The sequence below is a fragment of the Sus scrofa genome, chromosome 13 (assembly GCF_054392235.1).
Source record: "Sus scrofa isolate SSC_HxYL_T2T_F1_AM1 chromosome 13, Sscrofa_HxYL_maternal_Yorkshire_Landrace_v2.0, whole genome shotgun sequence".
Classification (NCBI taxonomy): Eukaryota; Metazoa; Chordata; class Mammalia; order Artiodactyla; family Suidae; genus Sus; species Sus scrofa.
Genome location: NC_139395.1, coordinates 21,037,342 through 21,061,466, shown reverse-complemented (window position 1 = coordinate 21,061,466; position 24,125 = coordinate 21,037,342). Strand labels below are relative to the sequence as shown.

The 24,125-nt window shown below is 37.1% G+C and overlaps 1 protein-coding gene across 9 annotated transcripts in view; it reads right to left on the bottom strand.

Annotated features, from left to right (window-relative positions):
- KCNH8 (potassium voltage-gated channel subfamily H member 8) overlaps positions 1-24,125 on the bottom strand; it is a 447,861-nt gene that overhangs the window by 249,429 nt on the left and 174,307 nt on the right. For all 9 annotated transcript variants that reach the window (XR_014824095.1, XR_014824098.1, XR_014824099.1 and 6 more), the window contains exon 3: positions 21,791-21,922. Coding sequence is in view for 5 of the 9 variants with exons in the window: in XM_084989953.1 (XP_084846079.1) it covers positions 21,791-21,922 (132 nt within the window). In the remaining 4 variants the exon portion in view is untranslated. The remainder of the gene's footprint in view (positions 1-21,790; positions 21,923-24,125) is intronic.

The following is a 24,125-nucleotide window of genomic DNA, read 5'->3' as shown; positions in this document are numbered from 1 at the left end:
GTAGTTCTGTGAACTTGAATGTGTTACTCAACTTTTAAAAATACTACTAATAACACTGTCTATACCATAGGGTTGCAAAAGAATTAAATTAGTAAATATAGGAGTTCCCGTCGTGGCACAGTGGTTAACGAATCCGACTAGGAACCATGAGGTTGAGGGTTCAATCCCTGCCCTTGCTCAGTGGGTTAACGATCCGGCGTTGCCGTGAAATGTGGCGTAGGTCGCAGACGCGGCTCGGATCCCGCGTTGCTGTGGCTCTGGTGTAGGCCAGTGGCTACAGCTCCGATTCGACCCCTAGCCTGGGAACCTCCATATGCCACGGAAGCGGCCCAAGAAATGGCAAAAAGACAAAAAAAAAAAAAAAATTAGTAAATATATGTGAAACATTGATTTATTCATTTTTTAAAAATTTTATTAAGGTATAGTTGATTTACAATGTTCCTTCAATTTCTGCTCTACAGCAAAGTGACTCAGCCACCCACACACGACTCTCTCTCTTTTTTTTTTTTTTCTTTTTCGTTTCCATCAGGTTCTTACCCAAGAGATACAGGTCCCTGTGTTTTACAGCAGAACCCTATCACCCATCCGTTCTAAATGTAACAGTCTGCATCTACAAACCCTCCCCTTCAGCCATCTTCCCCTTTCACCTGGCAAACGAAGGTCTGCCCTCCATATCCGTGATCTGTTTCTGTTTTTAGATAGATCATTTGTGCCATACTTCAGACTCCACATATAAGTGATATCATATGGTGTTTGTTTCTTTCTGACTTAGTTTTACTTGGTATGACAGTCTCTAGTTCCATCCATTTTGCTGCAAATGGCATTGTTTTGTCTTTTTTAATGGCTGAATAGTATTCCATTGTATATATGTACCACATCTTATTAATCCATTCATCTGTTGATGGACAGTTAGGTTGTTTCCATGTCTTGGCTATTGTGAATAGTGCTGCAATGTACATAGAGGTGCATATGTCTTTTTTTTTTTTAATTTAATTTTTGTCTTTTTAGGGCCATACCTATGGCATATGGAGGTTCCCAGGCTAGGGGTCAAATCAGAGATGTAGCTGCCAGCCTATGCCACAGCCACAGCAACACCAGATCTGAGCCACATCTGTGACCTACACCACAGCTCACAGCAACACCAAATCCTTAATCCACTGAGCAAGACCAGGGATGGTACCTGCGTCCACAAGGATGCCAGTCAGATTCGTTTCTGCTGAGCCATGACAGGAACTCCTATGCATGTATCTTTTTCAATGAAAGTTTTGTCCAAATATATGCCCAGGAGTGGGATTGCTGGGTCATACAGTAGTTCTATATTTAGTTTTCTGAGGTACTTCCATGCTGTTTTCTATAGTGGTTGTACCAGTTTACATTCCCACCAATAGTGAAGAAAGGTTCCCTTTTCTCCACAGCCTCTCCAGCATTTGTTGTTTGTTGACATGTTAATGACGGCCACTCTAACTGGTGTGAGGTGGTACTTCATTGTAGTCTTGATTTGCATTTTGCTAATAATTAGTGATGTTGAACATTTTTTTCATGTGCCTGCTGTCCATCTGTATGCCTTCTTTGGAGAAATGTCTATTTAGGTTTTCTGCCCATTTTTCAATTGGGTTGTTTGCTTTTTTGTTGTTGAGTTGTATGAGTTGTTCGTATATTTTGGAGACTATTTAGAAAAATAGCTGGAGTTCCCATCTTTTCTCAGTGGTTAATGAATCTGACTAGCATCCATGAGGATGCAGTTTCAATCACTGGCCTTGCTCAGTGCTGCCATGAGCTGTGGTGTAGGTCGAAGACACAGCTCAGATCCTATGTTGCTGTGGCTGTGGTGTAAGTGGGCAGCTACAGCTCCAATTCGACCCCCAGCCCGGGAACCTACATATGCCATGGGTGCATCCCTAAAAAGCAAAAAAAAAGAAAAAAAAGAAAGACAGAAAAATACCTGACATATGATAAATATTCAGGGAATGTTAGCTGTCATTTTTATTCCAAAAAACCTTTAAGGTTCTTATAAAAATATGTTAGGAAGATTTTTAAAAGTAAGAAAAATAATTTAAGTGAAGGATAGAAAATGATGAAACGAAGCTCAAAAGAGCTGAAAGTTTAGTATTAATTATTAATAATATTCATATTATTATTAAATTTCTAGCTCATAAAAAGGAAAATATGACTGGCTATAATAATCATAGTATCTATAAATACATTTTCAAAACTCACATCCTCACTTAAAAGTGTCTTTCCCTGGGATTCTCATAAAGGAATCACTAGGATATATAACTTTTTCTTAATCAGAAAACATTAAAAAGTTATGTAATCTCCACTCTTAAATTTTATTAAAATTAAATTTCTAAGTATTAGTGTATACCTAGGGGCCACACTTTCTTATGGTAAGTAAGTATTTTTGTTTGTTTTATGAACTACAGAAAGCAAGCACAGCTACATGACAAAAACGTCCCAATGCAAGAGCTTACATTTCCCCTACTGAGTAACAGGTAAACAAATCAATAGCTAGAAAAAGGTCTGATACTTTTGAAGCTAACTGTGCTTCTTTGCCTTTCTGATTCATTCCCCCTTCTTTGTGAGTCTTCATATAGTTGTGTCCCAAATTATGCTCATTTAAATATTAGCTTCCTTACTTAGTCATATAATACTTTTATAATACTTTTAAATACACATATATATTTTCAGTTTACTTTCAAACAACTCACTTACTGTTATTTAGATCATTTAAATAATACCCAAGCCCACTGATTATTTTCTAATCTATACATTAAAGTAATAATAGTTTTTTAAATAAGTTATTTGGGTATCATCTATAATCACTTTGTGTACTTCCAGCAATATTCATGACTTTTTTACTACTTTTGGGAAACATTAGAAAACAATATTTTGACATACACATTCACATTAATTTTTAAATGTGAAGCTAATCTCTAATTTTAAAATAAAAATTATATTTATTTGCTAAGTGAAAAAGTGAAAAGAGAAATTTTGAGGAGTATATTACCTGTTAAAGTCAAGCCATGGCTATGCGACTGGAATGATAATGACCTTCTTGCTTTACAAGGATAATGTCAAATTTTACCTAAAAATTTCAGCCATTGGTAAATATCAAATTTATCTAAGGTAATAAACTAAATGAATTCTCATTTAAAAATGTATTTATTTAGCATCACTATAGCTGTCTTTTAAGGAGAGTCTTAATAAGTCCAAGAAACTGGTATATCCTATGCTCATTTTTTTTCAATATGACGGGTATGAAATTCTACCTTTTAAAAAAAGTTTTATTGAATTACAGTTGATCTACAATGTTGTGATAATTTCTGCTGTACAACGAAAAAATTCAGTTTTACAAATACACATACCCTTTTTTTTTTCATATTCCTTTCCCATATAGATTACCACAGAACATTGATTAGAGTTCCCTGTGCTCTACAGCACGTCCTCATTGACCATTCATTCCATATATAGTAGTATACCTTTTTGCTTTTAATTTGAACTTTCCTGATTACTAATTAGGTTGAGTGCCTTGATATGTTTATGGACAATTCATGTTTTATCTCCTTTGATCTTTTATGTCTATGGTGATTTTTTTTTATATTGAGTTGTTCTTATTTTGTTATTTATTTGGAGGAGGAGTTCCTTACATATTCTTGATACTAACTGATAGTCATTTTTTTGGTTGTTGCAAATACCTTTTCCAGACTTGCAGGATGAGCCCACAGGTGGTCTATCAACCTATGAGAGAGGTTGTGTTGTATACCAATTATACATCTCTGCCTTTCAGAGATATCTGAGTAACCAGCCCTGGTTTTTGCCTGGCCATTCTAAATTCAGAAAAGTATTTCGACTAGGGCTGTGTTAGCCTAGAGGAGCCAGAATGGCACCAGAGGACTGGAGTCGGTATAAATGTGAGCTACCCCACAGCTGTGGGGTCATACTGTATATCATATGACATGGAGGACGAGACTTTTATTTCCTTAGATGAAGTGGTTCTCTGCACATCCAGACTGGCTTACTCGGGAAAGTGCTCCTGCCTTATTTATGTTGGAATAGCTCAGAGAGGAACAGTGGAGTTTCCAGAGTATCTATGTTTCTTGATCACTAACTTTGTCTTTTAATCTGCAATTGTGATCACTGGTGAGACCCTTTTGCAGCATTCCCGAAGCTTCCATTATCTTCTGTCACTGGATAATGATGGGAGTTCTCTGCTCAGTATCCTGAGTGCTCTAACTTCCTACTCTATCTTTTAGATGAATGATCCTTGGTTTGCTTACCCAGCTGGTTTCTGTGTCTGGTCATTCCATCATATGATGCTCCCATTGACATTTGTCAATTCTGGGGTCATTCATCTTTTTGCTCTTATTGCACTGTCCTTCAATGACTAAGAGTTCTGAGTTTAATAAAGTCAAATATAAATTACATTCTTAGTATCATGTTTAAGAAAAACTTTAGGACGCACCAAAGTCACTAAGATCATTATCTATATTTCTTTCTTTAAAAAAGAAGTGTTTAATTCTCCTTAATTGATTTGTGACTATGTGAGATGGAAGTCCAAATATATTATATTTAAATATAGATGTTTAGTATTTTCAGCATCATTTGATTAAATAGTCCACTCTTCGTACATTACTGTACAGCACAAGCTATGTCATACGTCAGATTTTTACATGTATATATACGTATGGTTTCTGGACCTCCATTCTGTTGCACTGGTGAATTTTTAAAACTGAGTTGTTTGTCTACAACACTTTATTTATTACTATAAGTTTAGTATAAACACTGATATGTGGTAACACGAGTTCTCCTATTTGGTTTATCTTTGTCAGGATTGTCAGCTGCTTTTGCAGTTTTTAAAATTTCACACCAATTTTAAAATCACCTTGGTAGATTCCACAAAAGAACAAATTTAAAAAAAATCAAAATGAAAAAAGAAAGCAAAAAAATAGTCTAATTGGGATTCAGGATTTTCATTGGACTATCACTGGATTTTTATATCAGTTATGTCTTAACTGACATTTTTGTGAGACTAAAACTTTCTATCCATTGATCCATGAATATGTTATGGTACCTCACTTATTTAGATATTCTTTAAAGTCTTTTTTTTTTTTTTAATTTATGGCCACACCTATGGCATATGGCAGTTCCCTGGCCAAGTATCTGAGCTGCAGCTGCAGCTGCAGCCTACACTGCAGTTAGGGCAATGCCAAATACTTTAACCCACTGAGCCAGGCTGGGGATCAAACCTGTATCTCTGCAGTGATCTGAGCTACTGCAGATGGAGCCTTAACCCATTGCACTACAGTGGGGAAACTCCAAGTGAATGAGTTACATTTTTGTCTGAAGTTTCTGTATATTATCTCTATTTTATTCAACAGTTCAAGTGGATAACACACTGATTCTTATCAACAGTTCGAAGACAGAATTACACTCTCTTGTGGCTTTTACTGTTGCCTTTGAGAAAAGAGCTGTCAGTCAAATTCACTTTCTTTTGCAGATGAAGTCACTTCCCTAAGCCTGTTTTTAAGATATCCTCTTTGTATCTAGTGTTCTTCAGTTTCACAGAAACATTTCAGGGTCTTGGTTGCTTTACATTTATCCTGTTCACATGGGCTGGGCTTCCTAAATCTCAGTCCTGAGTTTTATGAATTCTGAAAAATCCTCAACAGTTAGAGTTTCTCTTCCTAAAATTATAGATATTTTGGATAGTTTTACTCTATTATTTCTCTTGAAGTTTTTTTTTTTTTCATATGTGTCTGTAATACATTGTATGGGTTTATTTTTCTTTTCTCATTCACGAATTCTTTCTTATTCTGTGACCAGTCTGTTTATACTGTTCATGGAGTCTTTATTTTTGATTATCCTCTTTCTGATTTAAAGTTGTTCTCTTTGGTTCTTTTTCAAATCTCCCTGGTTAATTTTGATTTTCCTTTCCATCATTTTTTAAAAATTCTTTTTAAACTTTCTTTAAATTAAGTAGACTTATATTCTTATCTAATAATTCTGGTTTCTATAGTCCTTGAAGATTTAATTTTCTAATTTCCTTTTTTTTCTGAGGACTCTTATGAGAAATAAAATATTGCCTGCCATATTAGTAAACAAAGAATGTCACAGTTATCTGCAATTGCAGTCACCTCAGAGCTAGTGAGCCCTCAGGGAACTCAAGAAGAAAACAAAGAATACCTGACATCTATCAGCATCAGACTACAGCCACTCCCAATTGGTGCACCCTGAGGATGTGAAAAGCCCAGGACACTGGCCCCAGAGAACTGAAGTGCATATCAAAGGAATGATTTCAGTGAGCCCAGACCCTTGTATCTTTCCTTAAATGGAAAAGCACTAAATTCCTTAACTTGAGATACCTAGTTTTCTTTTATTAAAACAGTAGTCTTTTGTTCCTACTATCTTCCCTTTATTGCAAAGCTCCTATATATCTTAGTTCCCCCCTCAACCTCCTCAGAGTGGTTTCTCAGAGTCATTTAAAATTCCACCTCCTTGGAGTTCTCGTCATCGCTCAGCAGTTAAGGAACCTGACTAGCATCCATGACAACTTGGATTTGACCCCTGGCCTTGCTCAGTGGGTAAAGGATCCAGTGTTGCCGTGAGCTGTGGTGTAGGTCACAGACACAGCTAGGACCTCTTGTTGCTGTGGCTGTGGCGTAGGCTGGTGGCTTCAGGTCTGATTGGAGTCCTTGCCTGGGAACTTCCATATGCGGCCCTAAAAAAGACAAAAGAAGAAAAAAAATCTATTTCCAGGACTACAGTCCTCATGGGGTTGGTAGACGCAAACTATTACATTTAAAATGGATAAGCAATGAGGTCCTATTTTATAGCATAGGGAACAATATCCAATCTCTTTGATAGAACATGAGGAAGAGAGTATGAGGAAAAGAATGTATGTACATGTGTGACTGGGTCACTATGTTGAACAGCAGAAATTGGCACAACACTGTAATTCAACTATACTTAAAAAAAAAAAAAGTAAGTCACAACTCTTATGTTAGTATTGAGACTTGCTTGTGGTAGCCAACCTCACAGCATTCATTTTTTTTATGGCTGCACCCACGGCATATGGAAGTTTCTGGGCCAGGAATTGAATTGGAGTGGGAGCTGTGACCTATGCTACAGATGTGGCAATTTGGATCCTTTAACCCATTGTGCCAGGCTGGGGATCGAACAGGCACCTCTGCAGTGACCCAAGCTGCTACAGTAAAATTATTAACCCATTGCACCGTGGCAGGAACGCCTCATGATTTTTATCATGCTCAGGTTCCTTGGAACTTCATCTCGAAGGCTTCTTTAAGAACTGCAATTGAAAATGCCCAAGAAGAAAAGCTTTGCATTTTATATTCCTGGGTGTCTGGGGACCCCACTGATCAGTCAGAATCACTTTAAATAAACATTTCAGCTAGGATTACTTGCTATTTAACAGGTATTGTGAATTCAAACCCAAATCTAAAGGAGGGTAATGTTCTGATTAGGAATTCTTATGAAAACCATTCTTTTTCTTTTTTTCATACTCTACCTAGAACAAAGATTTAAATAAGCATGTCTTTGGAAGGTCTCAGCCCCCACTTCAGGTGACTCAGTCAGGGTCTCCCACTCTCCTGGATTTATGCTGATGACTCTGATCTGATTCCCTGTTCTGCTGAGAACCTAGGCTTTGTCTTTCTTTCTTCACCAACTCCAACACTCTTCTTCTTTACACTTTCTTCCTGTTTCTCAAATCTAATTCTTTCTGTTTCTTTACCACCAGCACAACCATACTGTAAAATTCTTTATTTTATGCCACAATTTTAGGTATTCTATATTAGGGTGTCTCCTCTGCATTATTATTATTATTATTATTATTATTATTATTATTATTATTATTCATTATATGCTTCTTAATCCTATAATTGATTTCTTTATAACAGTAGATTTTTGAGAACTCAACAAGAAGACACAAGGATGAATTATTTTCATTTCAAAAATATATGAAAGACTATCTTGTATCATTAATTTAACCCTACAAGAGAAGGTTGAGGACTCTAATTTTCTGCTTGTTGCAAAAATGATGTCTTCCTCAACAGCATGTATGGCAAATACATGACTTTGCTGTGACTGTTAACCTTCCATTCTATACACTGTGACCTTGGAAGAGTTCAATAATTGATTAGAGTTCACTTTCCCTTTGAGAGTAGATGTCTCCTCAAAAGGCTTTCCAACCCTCAACACCCCTTGAAAGGAGCACAGGGTAGAGTTCACAAGTGAGGCTCTCTGTGCTCTGGTAAAACTGCCAGAATAGGTATTCGGATAGTTAGATGTTTTCAGAAGATTTTATGAGCGCAATTCTTTCATCTCCTTGTATCCAGAAAAGCACAAAAATCCTTGACGATGTCTGCTCCTCATGACTAGCAGTAGCCTTCAAGAGGTGCTAACTTTTCAGGGCACCCTACCCTCAGGAGATCCTGGTTTGGGGCTTATCTGAAATGCTATTCCTTCATAGAAGGTAATGACAGAACATTAAGAGGAATCGTCACTTTAAACTTAATTTAGCTAATCAACCCCCTTTTCAACACAAAGCTAGACTATCTCCTCAGGAAGTCCTCACCCAATGATATGGCCTGATCTTCTGCACTTCTATTACAATGTGCATAAATAAGTTACTCTATAATTTGTCCACTTGCAATTTCATCAAATCTATCTTTTAGGTTCTGCTGGAGCTCTGCAGCAAGATGAAATATAGCTGGAGTCCCATTTGAGGTCCATCACTTAATTACTTCTTTCAGCTCCTATGGAAGGAACCCTAAGCATGTCAGAGATCATGTACTTGAAAAAAATCAACCAAAATTATGACTCAGTCAGTCTAATGGTTACTTAATACTATGCTCCAATAGGACTCAAGGGTCTGCCCTACTCCTCCCTTCTGGGTATCTCAGCTTCTTTTTGATGCCCCTGTGTACATTTCTTAGTGATGATGTTATTCTGAACCACTCTTGCTTGAGAGGTCAGCCCTCTCAGTGTCTATCTCATACTGTACTATAATGTGTTTGCTTTCATATTTCCTCTAATATGTGTATTTACCCATTTTTGAGCTGAGGTTGTATAATGAATAGTATATTTTGTATCTATATATTTGGAATACCTCATTTCTAATTTTTATAAAAGAACCACTAATCTTCTTCATTTACAGTTATTAGATGTTGCTTTGTTCCTTTTCAATACTTTTACCATCTCTGCCCTTCTTGCCACTTTATTTCACCCCATTCCTTATGACCCCTCCCATCTTTAACAATCACTACATACCCTTAAATCTCAGATTATCACTGAAGTTTCTCAGCTCAAAAACTATGATCATTTCCTCAAGATTTAAAAAAATTTTTTAAATATCATTCTAGACTGATTCCAAATAGCAATAAGACTCTGCACCTCTTAACACCAATTGGTTCTTTCATGCGTCTTCCACACACACACACACACACACACACACACACACACACATATGTAGATTAGGTCACTTTGCTATATAGCAGTAATTGATAGAATACTGTAAATCAACTATAATAAAATATTTTTAGAATCCAAATTCTAAAAAAACCGTTGGTATATAAAAAGGTGAATCAGAATGGCCTCTGCCTTCACAGAGCACATAGTCTAGAAGGGGGAAGGAACATATGGGAAAAAAAAAGGGCACCATCCAATGTGCTCCTAAGCACCATTTAAAACCTTCAAAGTTTCTCATCAATATAATCAGTCATTTCAACAGCTTTCTAGTTAATAAATGTTCATCTCACCTCTTATCTTGCATAAACATCCTTAATATGAATGTATGCTATGCAATGTTAACACATGGGCAAAATTTTCATTATTCACATTGAGGAGCAGTTGCCAAATTATGTGTGTACGTTTTTCTCAGGAACTAAAAGCTCTGTTTTTAAAGTAGATCAAGTAAAATTGAGTTACCATGTAATTTTAAGAGACTGAAGCAATTATATGAACATTCCAGGAGACATTTATCTAATAAACTTCTGTATTGACCAAGAGTCAAATCATTCCCCACATAATGTGCGAAATAAATACTTTAAAAGCCTTATGGAACTTTGGGGAGAGCTACTGTAAAGACAAACAGGACTGCTTGATGGTGCCTCCTGAAAAGACTTCCTGTACAAAAACAAGCTAGATGGGATGGAAAGCTCATTTTCATTGATGTGAGAGGCAGAAGCTAAATTCAAACTTCCTTGAAACTGGAGACCCAATCTCCCCTCTTCAGGGAACCCAATGTTTCCCAGCTCTTCTCTAAGTAGATGGGACTTAAGCTCTTGGCATCGAACAGTTTGCTTTTCTCACATTGACAAAGCCTTTAACACACTAACTCATAGAAAAAGAAAAGCCAAAAGGGAAAATACTTCTCTATACCATCCATTGATGCCTAAATCCACAGGGTCCTGCAGGTCCCAAGCATGCCTCCCTCAAGATGCTGAAGCCCCAGATCTTTCTGTTCATGCTTTCTAGCCTCTTCCAGGTGGTGCTACCATCATTCATAACAATAGCAAGATAGCTATAATCCCCAAATTGGGAACATTCCATAATATTAATGTCTAGGTGAATTTTGCTGAATATAGAGACCTCACTAAGAATGTATATCCAACCAGAAAGTGAAGTTACATTGCTTTTTTAACTATCAACCTGAACTTACAAATCCTCTTAATACATATTTGTCTGGTGTTTCATTTAATGGGTTTTTCAATTGCATAACATTCTTCAATTTAAATTCATCCCCCAAAGAGGGGGGATGTCTCTGTCCTCAAAGTTGTAAATCTAGAAATATCTTTCAGAAAAATCAGACTAATAAGAAATTAGTTTGATGGTTTTTCCAAGGATCATAAACTACTGACTAATAGAACAGACTCAGCCCACAGGTATATTCTGATTGGCTGCAGAATATTTAAAGCTTTTCTTGAAGACGATGACATGGTGATATATATCATGTGTGCCATGGTTAATTACAATGGTTCACTCATCACATTATTCCATGGTCTCCAAAGGCAACTACATTTATGAACACTGGCTTATACTATTTGCCTTTAGAAAATTCTAGCAAAAAACGATATTGGTGAATATGGTAAAAAAAAAAAAAAGCACAGTTAAAAAATCTTGGTAATATGATCAAATATAGATGTGATTAAAATTCTTAAATCACTTTGAGAATCTGTCTCAGCTCTTCTTTTCCAATTTCATCACATATTTGACAGATTGGATAGAGATCTCCTGGAGGCAGAAATCTATCTCCTCAGAAAGAGTAACAATTTTTACAACAGTTCTTTCATCAGGCAACTACTTTTTATGAGGATTTTTGCCTTTGAGTCTTCATTATGGAAACAAACAAACAAAAAAACCCAGGCAGAATATTTCAGCAAGGAAAAGGAACATGATTACTATGTTCCACATTGAAAATTAAAATATTCAAAATCATCTTAGACTTAATATCTGATCAGTGGCTAAATATCTGTTTCTAGGAGAATGTTTTCATATGCGTTTTTAACCAATGACTTCAATTATTTTCAAAAATGTGACCAAATTGGGATTCTCAGAAACTGGAGGACAAATAGAAGAGTCAACAAGAACAAAAAAATCAACCAGCAGCAGAGATTCTATTTGAAGTGAAAGAGACAGTCAATACGAGCAGTAAGAACACATTCTGAGATGGAGCCGACTTTGATAAATACATATCACACTGTCTTTGATTTAAACAAAATATATTTATCAGAATGCGTACCTGAGACTTGGCAGCTTTTCTAATTATGACATAATTTTTTGAAAAAGCAAGCATGCTTTCTATCTCTGAATTGTCACATTTTCTAAATTAGACATCATTTATGCATTCATTTAGTCATCCACCCATAAACCAAATGTTTACTAAGTACTTACTTACTAAGTGTCAGATACTCTTTACATGTTGGGGATATGATCTTGAGCAAGAGAGGCAAAGGCTGTTTCCTGAGGAAGCTTCATTTTAATGGAGTGGGGAAAAATTACAATATAAACTGACTTTTGAAAAGGATGTATCATATAGCCATACAGGCTATGCAGACGGTGAATAAGGCAAACAAGGAGATGCGACAGAGTGGCTGGAGATAGGTCCTTCAGACTGAAAGGTCAGAAGGACCTTTCTAAGGAAGGTGTATGGTATGGGGCTTCTCCAACTCCCATGTGCCTGTGAAAAACACAGGATCTTGGAAGAATGAAGATTCTGATTCAGAGGTCTGCTGTGGGGCCTGAGACTCTGCATTTTTAATGAGCTCCCAGATGATGCTAATATGCCAGGTCCTCAGGCTACACTTTGGACAGTAAGGACTTTGAATGAGGAATGAGAATGGTAAAGCTGCTGGGCACATATCTGGAAAAGATGAAAACTCTAATTCAAAGAGATACATGCACTCCAATGTTCATAGCAGCACTATTCACAGCAGATTTTACAAGACATGGAAGCAACCTACGTGTCATATTCATGGATGAATGGATAAGGAAGACGTAGTATGTATAAATGCAGAAGTATGGATGGACCTAGAGATTATCATACTAAATGAAGTAAGTCAGAAAAAGACAAATACAATATGATAGCACTTATATGTGGAATCTAAAAAAATGATACAAATGAGCTTGTTTCCAAAACAGAAATAGACTCACAGACAAATTTATGGTTACCAAATGGGAAAGGGGGTTAGGGATAAATTAGGGGTTTGGGATTAGCAGATATACACTACTGTATATAAAGTAGCTAAACAACATGGACCTACTATATAGCACAGGGAACCATATTCAACATCTTGTAACACCATATAATGGAAAAGAATCTAAAAAAGAATATGCATATTTATATATAATATATTTAGTATATTATATATTATAAAATTAATATATAATATATATATAACACTGAATGATTTTCCTGTATACCTGAAACTAACACAATAAATAAACCATACTTCAATTGAAAAATTTTTAATAAATTAAAAAAATAAATGAGAATGGTAAAAATAATTGGGGCAGGAGCTGTCAGTTTCAATGACAACTGTACAGAAGTTTGGGGAAGGAACCAAGACAAGCCTAGCCTTGTGTCCACCTCATTTTTAATTTTCTCTCATTTGGCTCATAGGATGTCCCAGGGCATGATCTGAAGATCAGAGCTCTGAGAACAGATAGGCCTGGGCCTCCATTCCATCTCCAGTCTCCACCTCTTCATAGCACTGAGCCTTTGGGCAGTTCATGAAATCTAAGCCTCCTTCCTCCACATTGGGTAATCTGTCTGGGTTATAAAAACATGACCAGTGGAGTTCCCATCCTCAGCAGAAATGAATCTGACTAGTATCCATGAGGACACAGGTTCAATCCCCGGCCTCGCTCAGTGGGTTAAGGATCCAGCATTGCCATGAACTGTGGAATAGGTCGCAGAAATGGCTCAGATCCCCCATCGTGGTGGCTGTGGTGTAGGCCAGCAGCTGCAGCTCCAATTCCACTCATAGCCTGGGAACTTCCATATGCCACAGGCACAGCCCAAAAAAGCAAAAAAAAAAAAAAAAAAAAAAAAAGTAAATGATAGACACTCTAGATTGGCTGGTACAAGCTCACTTCTAAGCCTTTTCTCTTTGGCTATTCCTACTATAAAGGTATAAACTTTAACAATAGCCCAAAAGAAGCTTGATTTTCTTAGCCTTCCTTGCATGTTAAAGAGTGACATATTGTTGGACCTTCCTGGCAGGAGGCAGAGGGACTAGAGGCAAAATACTGCTTCCTGCATACAAAGCACAGCCTCACAGGAAGAAGCCTAGCCCTTCACCCTTCACTCTTCTGTCTACACAACACATGTGAGTTCTAACATTACAGCAGACATCTTACTACCACCAGGTGACATGCAAGAAGATGGCAAAGAGCACATTAGGACAGCAGAGCAGAAAGACAAAAAGAGCCCAAGGCCCCCCCCCCACCCCTCGTTCCTACTGGGTTCCAACATGGGCTTAGCTCCAGACTCTTCAAAATATGAGAAAAATAAGCCCTTACTAGTTAAGCTCATGTTAGTTAGGTTTTCAGATTCTTGTAGCTAAATGCAATTTGTATCTCATTGTTGAATGCAGCTATTTATTATTATTTCTTTCAAAGATGCCTAGTAATAGGAAAAAGCAGGTGGGCTTAATCATGCCAACCTTCTCTGCCTGCCAAAAGCTAGACTCCCAAGAAGCACCATTGCATTTGATTCTTGACCCACATTATCACTGAAAATAATGTAAAAAGCTTCACACATCAACCCCTAAATCCTCAAGACAAACTTGAAGTGCCCACTTTTTAGAAAAGGTCATTGAAATTCTCCAGTTCTGGGACAAGTGATGCTGTTGCTGCCACATAATGAATAACCCAGTGTCAACCATCATGTAAAGCCAAATCTGAGACACCTGACAAGAAATTTAACCATATCAGGCCCTGTGCCTAAAAAAAATAAGGCACCTGTTATTATTACACTCAACTGTATTGAATGGAAAACCAAATTAGCCTGTGTAAAAGTTTAGAAAATTGAGACTGAATGCAGAGGAAAAGAACCTTTAAAAGAAGCTAAGCATTGCCACACAGGTAAAGGTCCTTTCCTATATGATATCACTTATATGTGGAATCTAAAAAAAAAGGTTACAAAATAGAAATAGACTCACAGGGGGACTGACTGGGCGTTTGGGATTGGCAATATGCACACTGGAATGCATGGTCAACAGGGACTGGCTGTATAGCACAGGGAACTCTGCCTAATATTCTATGACAATCTATACAGGAAAGGAATCTGAAAAAGAATGGATATGTGTACATGTATAACTGAATCACTTTGTAATACAGCAGAAGTTATTACAACATTGTAAATCAACTATACTTCAATAAAACTTGAAAAATGAAAATAAGTATATATTTATATGCAAAAAAGGTCCTTTCCCAGTAATTAATCAGCAAGTTTCACTGAGTGCAAGGCACTAGAGGAATGTAAAAAAGCAGATGAAGCAGGATGACAACTTTAAGGCCGTCACTGGTATGGCGAAGACCAGGCAGAAGAGTTATGCCAGCAGCGAGGCACACACTGCTCTAAGTGAGGGACACTTACTGTGACCTAAGGTGGTTCAGAGAAGATGACCATAAAGAAAAGAGGTGGGATTTTCATGGAAATAGGGGTGTCAAAGATGTTCCAAGGTGCGGGAGAGGGAATTGGAGGACCTGGGTATGGGAGAAAAAAGAGTGTGAGTTTTATTAACCAAGCATGAACAGATCAGCTTGGCTTGTCCGGAGAATTCAAGAAGGTTTAAAAGCTGGAATAGTAGTTAGAAAGTGGATTATGGGGAGCATGATAAGTGGATTCTTAAGTAACTGGACTTTTAAACCTGCCACAGGAACCAAGAGCAGATCTGCTTAGTTAAAAGAGTAAGTACTACCCTCTTGGTCCCCTTCATGTGGCCCTTCCCCTGTGCACGAGCGCCCTGCGTCTGCCTCTCTGTGACCAAATGTCTTCTTATGAGAACACCAGTTGCACTGGATGAAGGTTCACTCTTATGGCCTCATTTCACCTATTTACCTCTTCAAAGGCTCTCTATTCAAATACAGTCATATTCTGAGGTCCTGGGAGTAAGGGATTCATCGTCTGAGTTTGCACTGAATTGGGGACAATTTGGTCCACCACAGTCCCCAAACTAGAACCTTGAAATAATTCATCAAGCTTTCCTTTTCCCTCATCCCCAACTGCCAAGGTCTACCTGTCCTTACCTTGAACTCTATCCCCACACCATCTAAACTCCTTAGAAAGACATAATGAAATCCTAAAGTTTTAACCCATGCCTCTCTAAGTCAAACTTCAACTCCCTGACTTTCTCGTACTTCCGAACAAAGGTCAGCTATTTGTTATTTCGTCTCCTGAAACTGATGTCTCTTCCTTTTAGTTCATCAAACTCCACTCGTCCTTCAAGCTCCACTCATCCTCATATTATTTTCCCTGTGAAATTCTCGTTAATTCTGCTCCAATTCTTGCTAGCCTCACCCTATCTTTTTACCTTGTCTGGAAAGAAACCATTTCTGCCACTCTATTACCATTGAACACACTATATTGCAAATACTGGATCTATGTCCATCATAAAAACTCTTTGGAGAAAAAAAAGTCTAATAAAGAGAATGTACACTCTGGAATTTGCTAGTATGAGCATAAATACTATTTTCCAGCATTTTTTGCTATGTCAGTTTTGTCAAGTTATTTAGATTCATTGGTCCATGAGAATAGGAAATAGGTCCTATTTCATGGGGTTATAATGAGAAGCAAATAAAATAACCTATCAGTATGAAGAAGAGACTCAGTAATAGCTAGCTACTTTTTTAATAAAATATATAGAACATAGCAATGACCACAACTCTCTTTTATGGAGTGTATTCTTTTCTTTTTGGCCATGCCTGCAGCGTGTGGCAATTTGTAGGCTGGGGATCAAACCCATGCCACAGTAGCTACATGAGGCACTGCAGTAACAGTGCCAGATCTTCAATCCACTGTGCCATAAGGGACCTCCAACTGAGTTCTGTGCCAGATGATATGCATATATTATCTCATAAACCTAAAATAAGTATAGACATGTATGATTATCCCCATTTTATAGGTTGAGAAACTCAGTCTCTGAGAGGATAAGCAGCTTGTCTAAGGCCTAACCGTCAATACACATGATATCAGGATTTAAACTGAGGTTTAGATGATTCAAAGCATACGGTCTCCATTTTGAAATTTCCAAATAATTATTCAATGCTGAAGGCAGGATGGATGCTCAAAAAATATCTGAATTGCTTAATTCATTATTAATCTACTTTTAAATTGTATTAAAATATTTCTTACTGATAGGGAAAGAGGTAATAAAGATAGAGTCTTCATTTGGTAATCTAGACATGCATATAAAAGTTATTGGTATACACACTATTTTTAGGATGGAAAATTAAATATGTGCCAAAAATTGAAGGCATTTTAAAAGGTGGTTAAAATCACCAGATTTGTGCTGAAGTCTTTCTCGCTCTCTCTCTTTTAGATCTCTCTCTCTCTCTCTCTCTCTCTCTCACACACACGCACACACACACTCACACCCCAGATCAACAGCTAAAAGCTATTGAATGTCCAAAGAGCACTTTGCATTTTTGAGCTAATCTCCTAACATTGTTGTTCATTATATCCCACACCTTGTTAATGCGTTCTTTAAAATATGTTTTTGCTCATTTCAAATAAAACCCAGAACAATGTAGACATTAAGGATTAAAGAATTTTTTCGAAAAATAGAAATGCAATTTATATCTCTTCTAAAAATGTCCATCATATGAGCCTTGGTAGGTAATTAATTTAGTAAATACAAACCTTATTTCTACAACTCAGATGAGCTTCAGGAATATATTTGTATGACATCCAATATCAGGTCACATCAGTCTACACACACTCACCTAGAGTTTCCTAGTGCTAAGATACAATACTGCTTCAATTACATAGTGACATGTTAAGAGTTTTCAAAGTTCTAAAAATACCATACGCTAAGGTGGGCCTTTCCTGCCAGACATGCCATTAGTTGGTGAATTTTAAGATATCTTCCCCTATTAAGAGCAGGTAAAAAGAGAAAATACAGATCTAAAATATTTTTAATGAAAATTTTATAACTATGCTGGCTTACTATAGTTACTTTGCCTCTATTAAAATAATATATACTTTTGTGGGACATTTATAACTTAGCAACAGAAAAAAAATATTCTTTTTTTGTCTTTTTTTGTGGGGGCCACTGTTGGCATGTGGAGGTTCACAGGCTAGGGGTCAAATCGGAGCTGTAGCCACTGGTCTATGCCACAGCCATAGAAATGCCAGATCTGAGCTACATCTGCGACCTACACCACAGCTCAATGCTGGATCCTTAATCCATTGAGTGAGGCCAAGGACAGAACCTGCGTCCTCATGGGTGCTAGTCAGATTCGTTCCCCCTGAGCCATGACAGAAACTCCATAGTAAAAAAATACTCTTGAGTATTGAATTTGTATTGGAAATAATACAGAATTTCATATGAAATAATAATCATTTGAAGAACAGAGTCATAAAGCTATAAGAAAATTTAGGGACACGCTCTCAAATATTTCAAAATTTCTAAACCATCTTCTGCCTTATACAATTAACTGTATAAAACACATCAATGGGAGTACCCATCATGGCTCAGTGGAAACAAATCTGAGAGCATCCATGAGGACTCAGGTTTGATCCTTGGCCTCACTCAGTGGGTTAAGGATCTGGCGTTGCTGTGAGCTGTGATATAGGCCAGTAGCTACAGCTCCGACTCAACCCCTAGCCTGGGAACCTCTATATGCTGTGGGTATGGCCCTAAAAGGACAAAAGACAAAAAAAAAAATCAATGTATGAGTGTTTTTCGATAATTTCTTCATTAAAGTTTGCAAGAGACAGTCTTTATATTTTACTTGTTCTTTAAACAAAATGGGACTATTATTAAGCATTGTTTAATGTATTTAAGTAGCAACATAAAACTCATTTTTAGGATGGAACTTTGGATTGTAATAAGTTCGCTGGTTCCTCAGAGTGCCCAGATGCATGCCCTTTCCCGCCACCCCCAATGGCAGGTGCAAGCTTTCCTGGAAAGGCAGCTCTACTACTTTATCACACCTGGCCTCTCTAGTACTCCTCTACTCAGTTCTTTCCAGGGCAAGAGGAGGAATGAAATATGAATGAGGTTGGCAGGAGATATTGGCATGTATGGGGTGGCCCTTCCTCTTTTCTCTGTTTAGGGAGTAGCTGCCTTTAGGGGGAACATGTTCTACTCTGGTCATACAAGTTTTAAGTTATATCATGGGGAGCTCTGTCTCTGCCCCAGTATAGCTCTGGCTATGACTGAGTGATAACTCTGACTAAATTGAGGTTCACTAGGAGGAAATCCACTGGCTGTAGATAATGCTCAGTCGTTGTTGTTGGTTTTAGCAGAAATAAAGGTGATATGTTGGGCTCCCATTTGCCTTCCTCGTTTCTTTCTCAGTTGGCTCAGAACTTGGGTGGGGAAAGGAGTGTTTGTATTGAGTTCTTTCAAACCTCAAATGAATAAATGTACTTTACTCCTTTTATCCACTGCAGTCTTTGCGGGCGGGGGAGACAGTCTTTAGCCCCCATCTACAGACACAAGGAATACAAGACACAGGAATAAATGAGGACCTAAATTATAAAAAACCTTGAGTTATGATCTTTATTTTCAAAGCAAGTCAGATTGATTCAACTGCTCCCATGAAGCAAAAAAGCATGTATTTCTTTCTTTCTAGTTTTATACTTCTGTCTACTTACATATTAGTATACATAATATACACACATATATTTGATACACAAATAATAATGTTATTCAGATATTCTTACTGTGCCATAATAAGAAATATACTTGGTCTTTGTCCCCTGTTCCTGGCACACATTCCTTGAAATCTCCAGAGGGATGTGTCTTTTATGTGATAATGAATGCTTGGTGTCAGGGAAGGGGAGGGTATCCTAGATAGCTTCAGCATGGGAGTTGCTGGCCAGAAATATCAAGCAATCATGCCTACATAATGAAGCCTCCATAAAACCTCCTACTCAAGAACAGAGTGGGAGAGTTGATGAACACATTGAGAAGCAACCTAGTGACCATCGACAGATGAATGGATAAAGAAGATGTGGTACATATATACAGTGGAATACTACTCAGCCATAAAAAACCAAAATAATACCATTTGCAGCAACATAGATGGACCTAGAGATTATCATACTAAATGAAGTTAGAGAAAGACAAATATCATTGATATCACTTCTACATGGAAGCTAATTTTAAAAATGATAGAAATAACTTTTTTACAGAATAGAAACAGACTCACAGACACAGAAAACAAACTTACGGTTACCAAAGGGCAAACGTGGGGAGAAGGGATGAATTGGGAATTGAGGATTAACATCTACACATTACTCTATATAAAATACATGACACGAAAGGGAACATACTGTATAGCACAGGGAACCATTCTCAAGGTTCTGTGATAACCTATATGGGAAAACAGTCTAAAGGGGAATGGACATATGTACATGTATGTCTGATTCACTTTGCTGTACATCTCAAACTAACACAACATTGTAAAACAACTATACGCCAATAAAATTTTTAAAAGTTACATACTAAAATAAATCACATTGAGAGGTTGGGAGGGTGCACCCAGGAAAAGTATGGCAGCCCCACGCTCCTCTTCCCTATACCTGCCCTTTGCATCTCTTCCACTTGGCTCTTCATAAAGGGGTTGGAATAACATAAGTGTTTCTCTGAGTTCTGTGAGCTGTTCTAGCAAATTATCAAATCTGGAAAGAAGGGTTGGGGGCTGGTCATGAAATTTCTGACACTGCAGCCAAGTTGAAGAGAAGTGTGTGTGGGCCCTGGGCAGCCCATTGTAGTACTTGTGACTGGCACCTCCATTGAGGGCAGTCTTGTGACCCTTATACTTGGAGGGTCTGATGCTAACACCAGGTAGTTAGTGTCAGAAGTGAATTAAATTATAGGACCCCCACCTGGTGGCCAGAGAGTTGTAGAAATGGTTGTTGGTATGGAAAAAAAAACCAACATTTGGTATTAGAAGTGTTCTGAATAAATGCAGTTCATACTTACTGTTTGTTTTCCTATAATAGCAGAGAAAACAGTAGAAACAAAAACTAATGCTTACAGATTTCCACACTTTTCTCACACTGGACAGATATTACACTTGCTGTAATAGTCAAGTAACTTCAACTGTAAGACTGCTTGCTCCTTATGTATGTAAAATACACCACAACTTTTAGTCATGCAAATACACAGGAAAACAGTGATGCAGTTGCAAACATTTCAGATGATATAAGTTGGAGGTGGGGGCACCAAATCATGACAGATCTCCATTTGACTGTCATTTCAAGAGACAATATATGTATAAAACATGCATATACATTTTAAAAAAGACATAGTTGTTGAAATGTCCAATAGCTGGTTCTCATAAACTACTTAATATATAGGAAATTCTTAAAATGACAGTTGCTTTTTCTCTGGTCACCAAAATATGTAATCCTACGTTCATTTAAATGAAGTAATAAGGCATTCTTTCAGTGTTAATTTTTGCCTTCTTACATGAAGGCAGGGGATTTCCTCATCAGCTATAAACAGAAGATAAAAATTAAGCAATTTTAAGTCTTAGAATCCTATAAAGATCATTGAAAATCTTGTTTGTGTCTTAAAACAAATTATTATACTGCTACCTACTGCAAGATACAGATGCACATTTGTAATGTCCCATTCTAACAAGCACTAAACTTGAGTTCTGAATTTTGTACATAAAATGAAAACATGCCCTCTTAAGATTTCAGCTACTGCACCTAAGATGAAACTGAGAGCTATATTTTTAATCACATCATTTTAACTTCATTTATTGCTCTCAATTAATCTTTTTCCCTGATAAAACAAGGTGGTGTGAATCTGTATATCCTGATGAATTGTTTTCCTACCCTTATCCTGTTCAAATAGAAACATAATCTTCTGGTTCCTGTCAAGTAAGTCTTTATTACAAAGAAGAAAATGCAAATGCATGTGAGTCTCTGTGTTTTGGGTAGGCACCAAATACTGACTGCTAGCAGTTATGAATATTTATCAGCTGCTGTTATTAAAAGATACTTTTTTTTTCCTCCCAGAGTTTTTGAGTAAACAGTTTCAAAATGTTACTCCATCTGTCATTGTTTTCTGAAAACAGTACCAACCTTCTTTTTTATCTTCTGGAGTAATCTTCACTTTTGTATCTGTTATGTCTTTGAATGAAGCCAGAAAAAGTACCACATCTCCTTTTTCATTCTTTATAGGGACAATATCCAAGAGGCACCAAAACGGAGATCCTGCAACAGTAATAACAATACAAATCAACCACGGACTATTGTTTTTTTCCTTGTGAAAATCAAATCATTAGTGGTAGTTAATAAAGTCCTCATTCTTTTCTTCTATCGCATGACTCCCCCCCAAAAAAAAATCTTAAAAATGTCAGTTTTCCAGAAATGTCTAGCCCGTGTGCATATCCCTTCATTCCCAAATGAAGTGCTTTCTCTGAAAATAAGGCAGAATTTTAAACCAAACCACTTGTCTGGGCTGACACATTTCTGCTTATGTCATTCAAGTTGTATTTCTTCTTTGAATTTATTGATGTTAACATTCCGCTTTATGAAACTTTGCCCCTTCCCACGCCCAGCACTGATTCCTAAATAAAGACCTATATTTAGTATGAGTTTGCCAGAAGTTTATTTAGTCTATTTTAAAAAGTCAATGTTTGTGTATTAGAATGGCTAAAATAAAAAAGATGGATAATACCAAGGTTTGGGGAGGATGCATGGTCACCTGAACTTTCCTATGTTGCTGACTGGTGGCAAATTAGTACATTGACTTTATTTACTTATTGCATTTTTTAATTTTAATTTTTTAAATTGAAGTATAGTTGATTTACAGTGAGTGTTGTGTCAATTTGTGCTGTACAGCATAGTGACCTGAGTACATACATATACACAAGTACATATACTTTAAAAACTGCTTAGCAGTATTAAGATATATTCTCACAATACAACATTATACCGCATTGTGAATGAGTGATATACAATAATTGACAGTTGAATGGATGACTATCACTGACATAATGAGCGAAAGTAGTCAGACACAAAGCAGTAGAATCCATTTAAATTAAGTACAAAAACAGACAAAACTAGTCTACGGTATAAGAGGTCAGGTTGGTGGTTACCTTTGAGAGATGGCAATTAGGAGGGAACAAGGGTGGAGGAGTTCTGGGATGCTGGTCGTTTTGTTTTATGACCTCTGTGTTGTTTACATAGAAGTGTTCAAGTTTTGAAAATTCATCAAACGCTATACTCATGCTATGTGTATTTTTCAGTATGAATGTTTTATTTCAAGAAGATATTTTTCACAGTGATAATTTAAGTTAAATTCTATTTTTTAAGCAAAAGAATCATGAGACATATCATTAATAGACTCAAGTTCAAACCTAAGACTTATGTTTTGAGGTTTTTTTGTTTTTCTGTTTTCTTTTTAGGGCTGCACTTGTGGCATATGGAGATTCCCAGGCTAGGGTTCAAATCCAAGCTGCACCCGAGGCCTACACCACGGCCATGGCAACACCCATCCAAGCTGCATCTGTGACCTACGCCACAGCTTGAGGCAACACCAGATCCTTAACCCATTGAGCGAGGCCAGAGATCAAACCCATATCCTCAAGGACAGTAGTCAGGTTCTTAACCCTCTGAGTCACAACAGGAACTCCTAAAATAATTTTATATACGTTAAAATATACGTTTAAAATATATTAAAATTTCTATACCAGATTTCCCACTAAAAAGCATTCTGAGGCAGAAACATTTGAAATGATGAAAAAGTTATTGCCTAAAAACTAAACTGTTGGTGTTCCCGTTGTGGCGCAGTGGTTAACGAATCTGACTAGGAACCATGAGGCTGCGGGTTCAATCCCTGGTCTTGCTCAGTAGGTTAAGGATCCAATGTTGCCATGAGCTATGGTGTAGGTCACAGGTGCGGCTCAGATTCCACATTGCTGTGGCTTTGGTGGTGTAGGCCGGTGGCTACAGCTCCAATTGGACCCCTAGCCTGGGAACCTCCACATGCCACGGGAGCAGCCCTAGAAAAGGCAAAAAGACAAAACAAACAAAAAACAAACAAAAAACTAAACTGTTAAATCTATTCTCACATAATTTTCCCTCACTTTTCTTTTGACGGAGGAAGAAAAAAACCTTGAATTTCCATCTTATTTGGAAGGAATAAGTTGATTTGGAGTTGATTTCAAAACTGGGTATAAGATAAAAATAAAGAGACTCAGAAATACCTTTGATATTTTCGTTTGCTTTGTATATACTGTGTTAGATATCACAATTTCCAACACAGCTGATGGAATCTCATCCAGCCTTGGAATTTCTCATTTCTTCCTTCAGCTGAGTACCAGATGAAGCAGCTGATTTGAATTTAGGGCCCATCTGACATAAAAACCATATTTTATTATAGCTGTTGTATTTTTTTTGAAAAGTGTGGTTT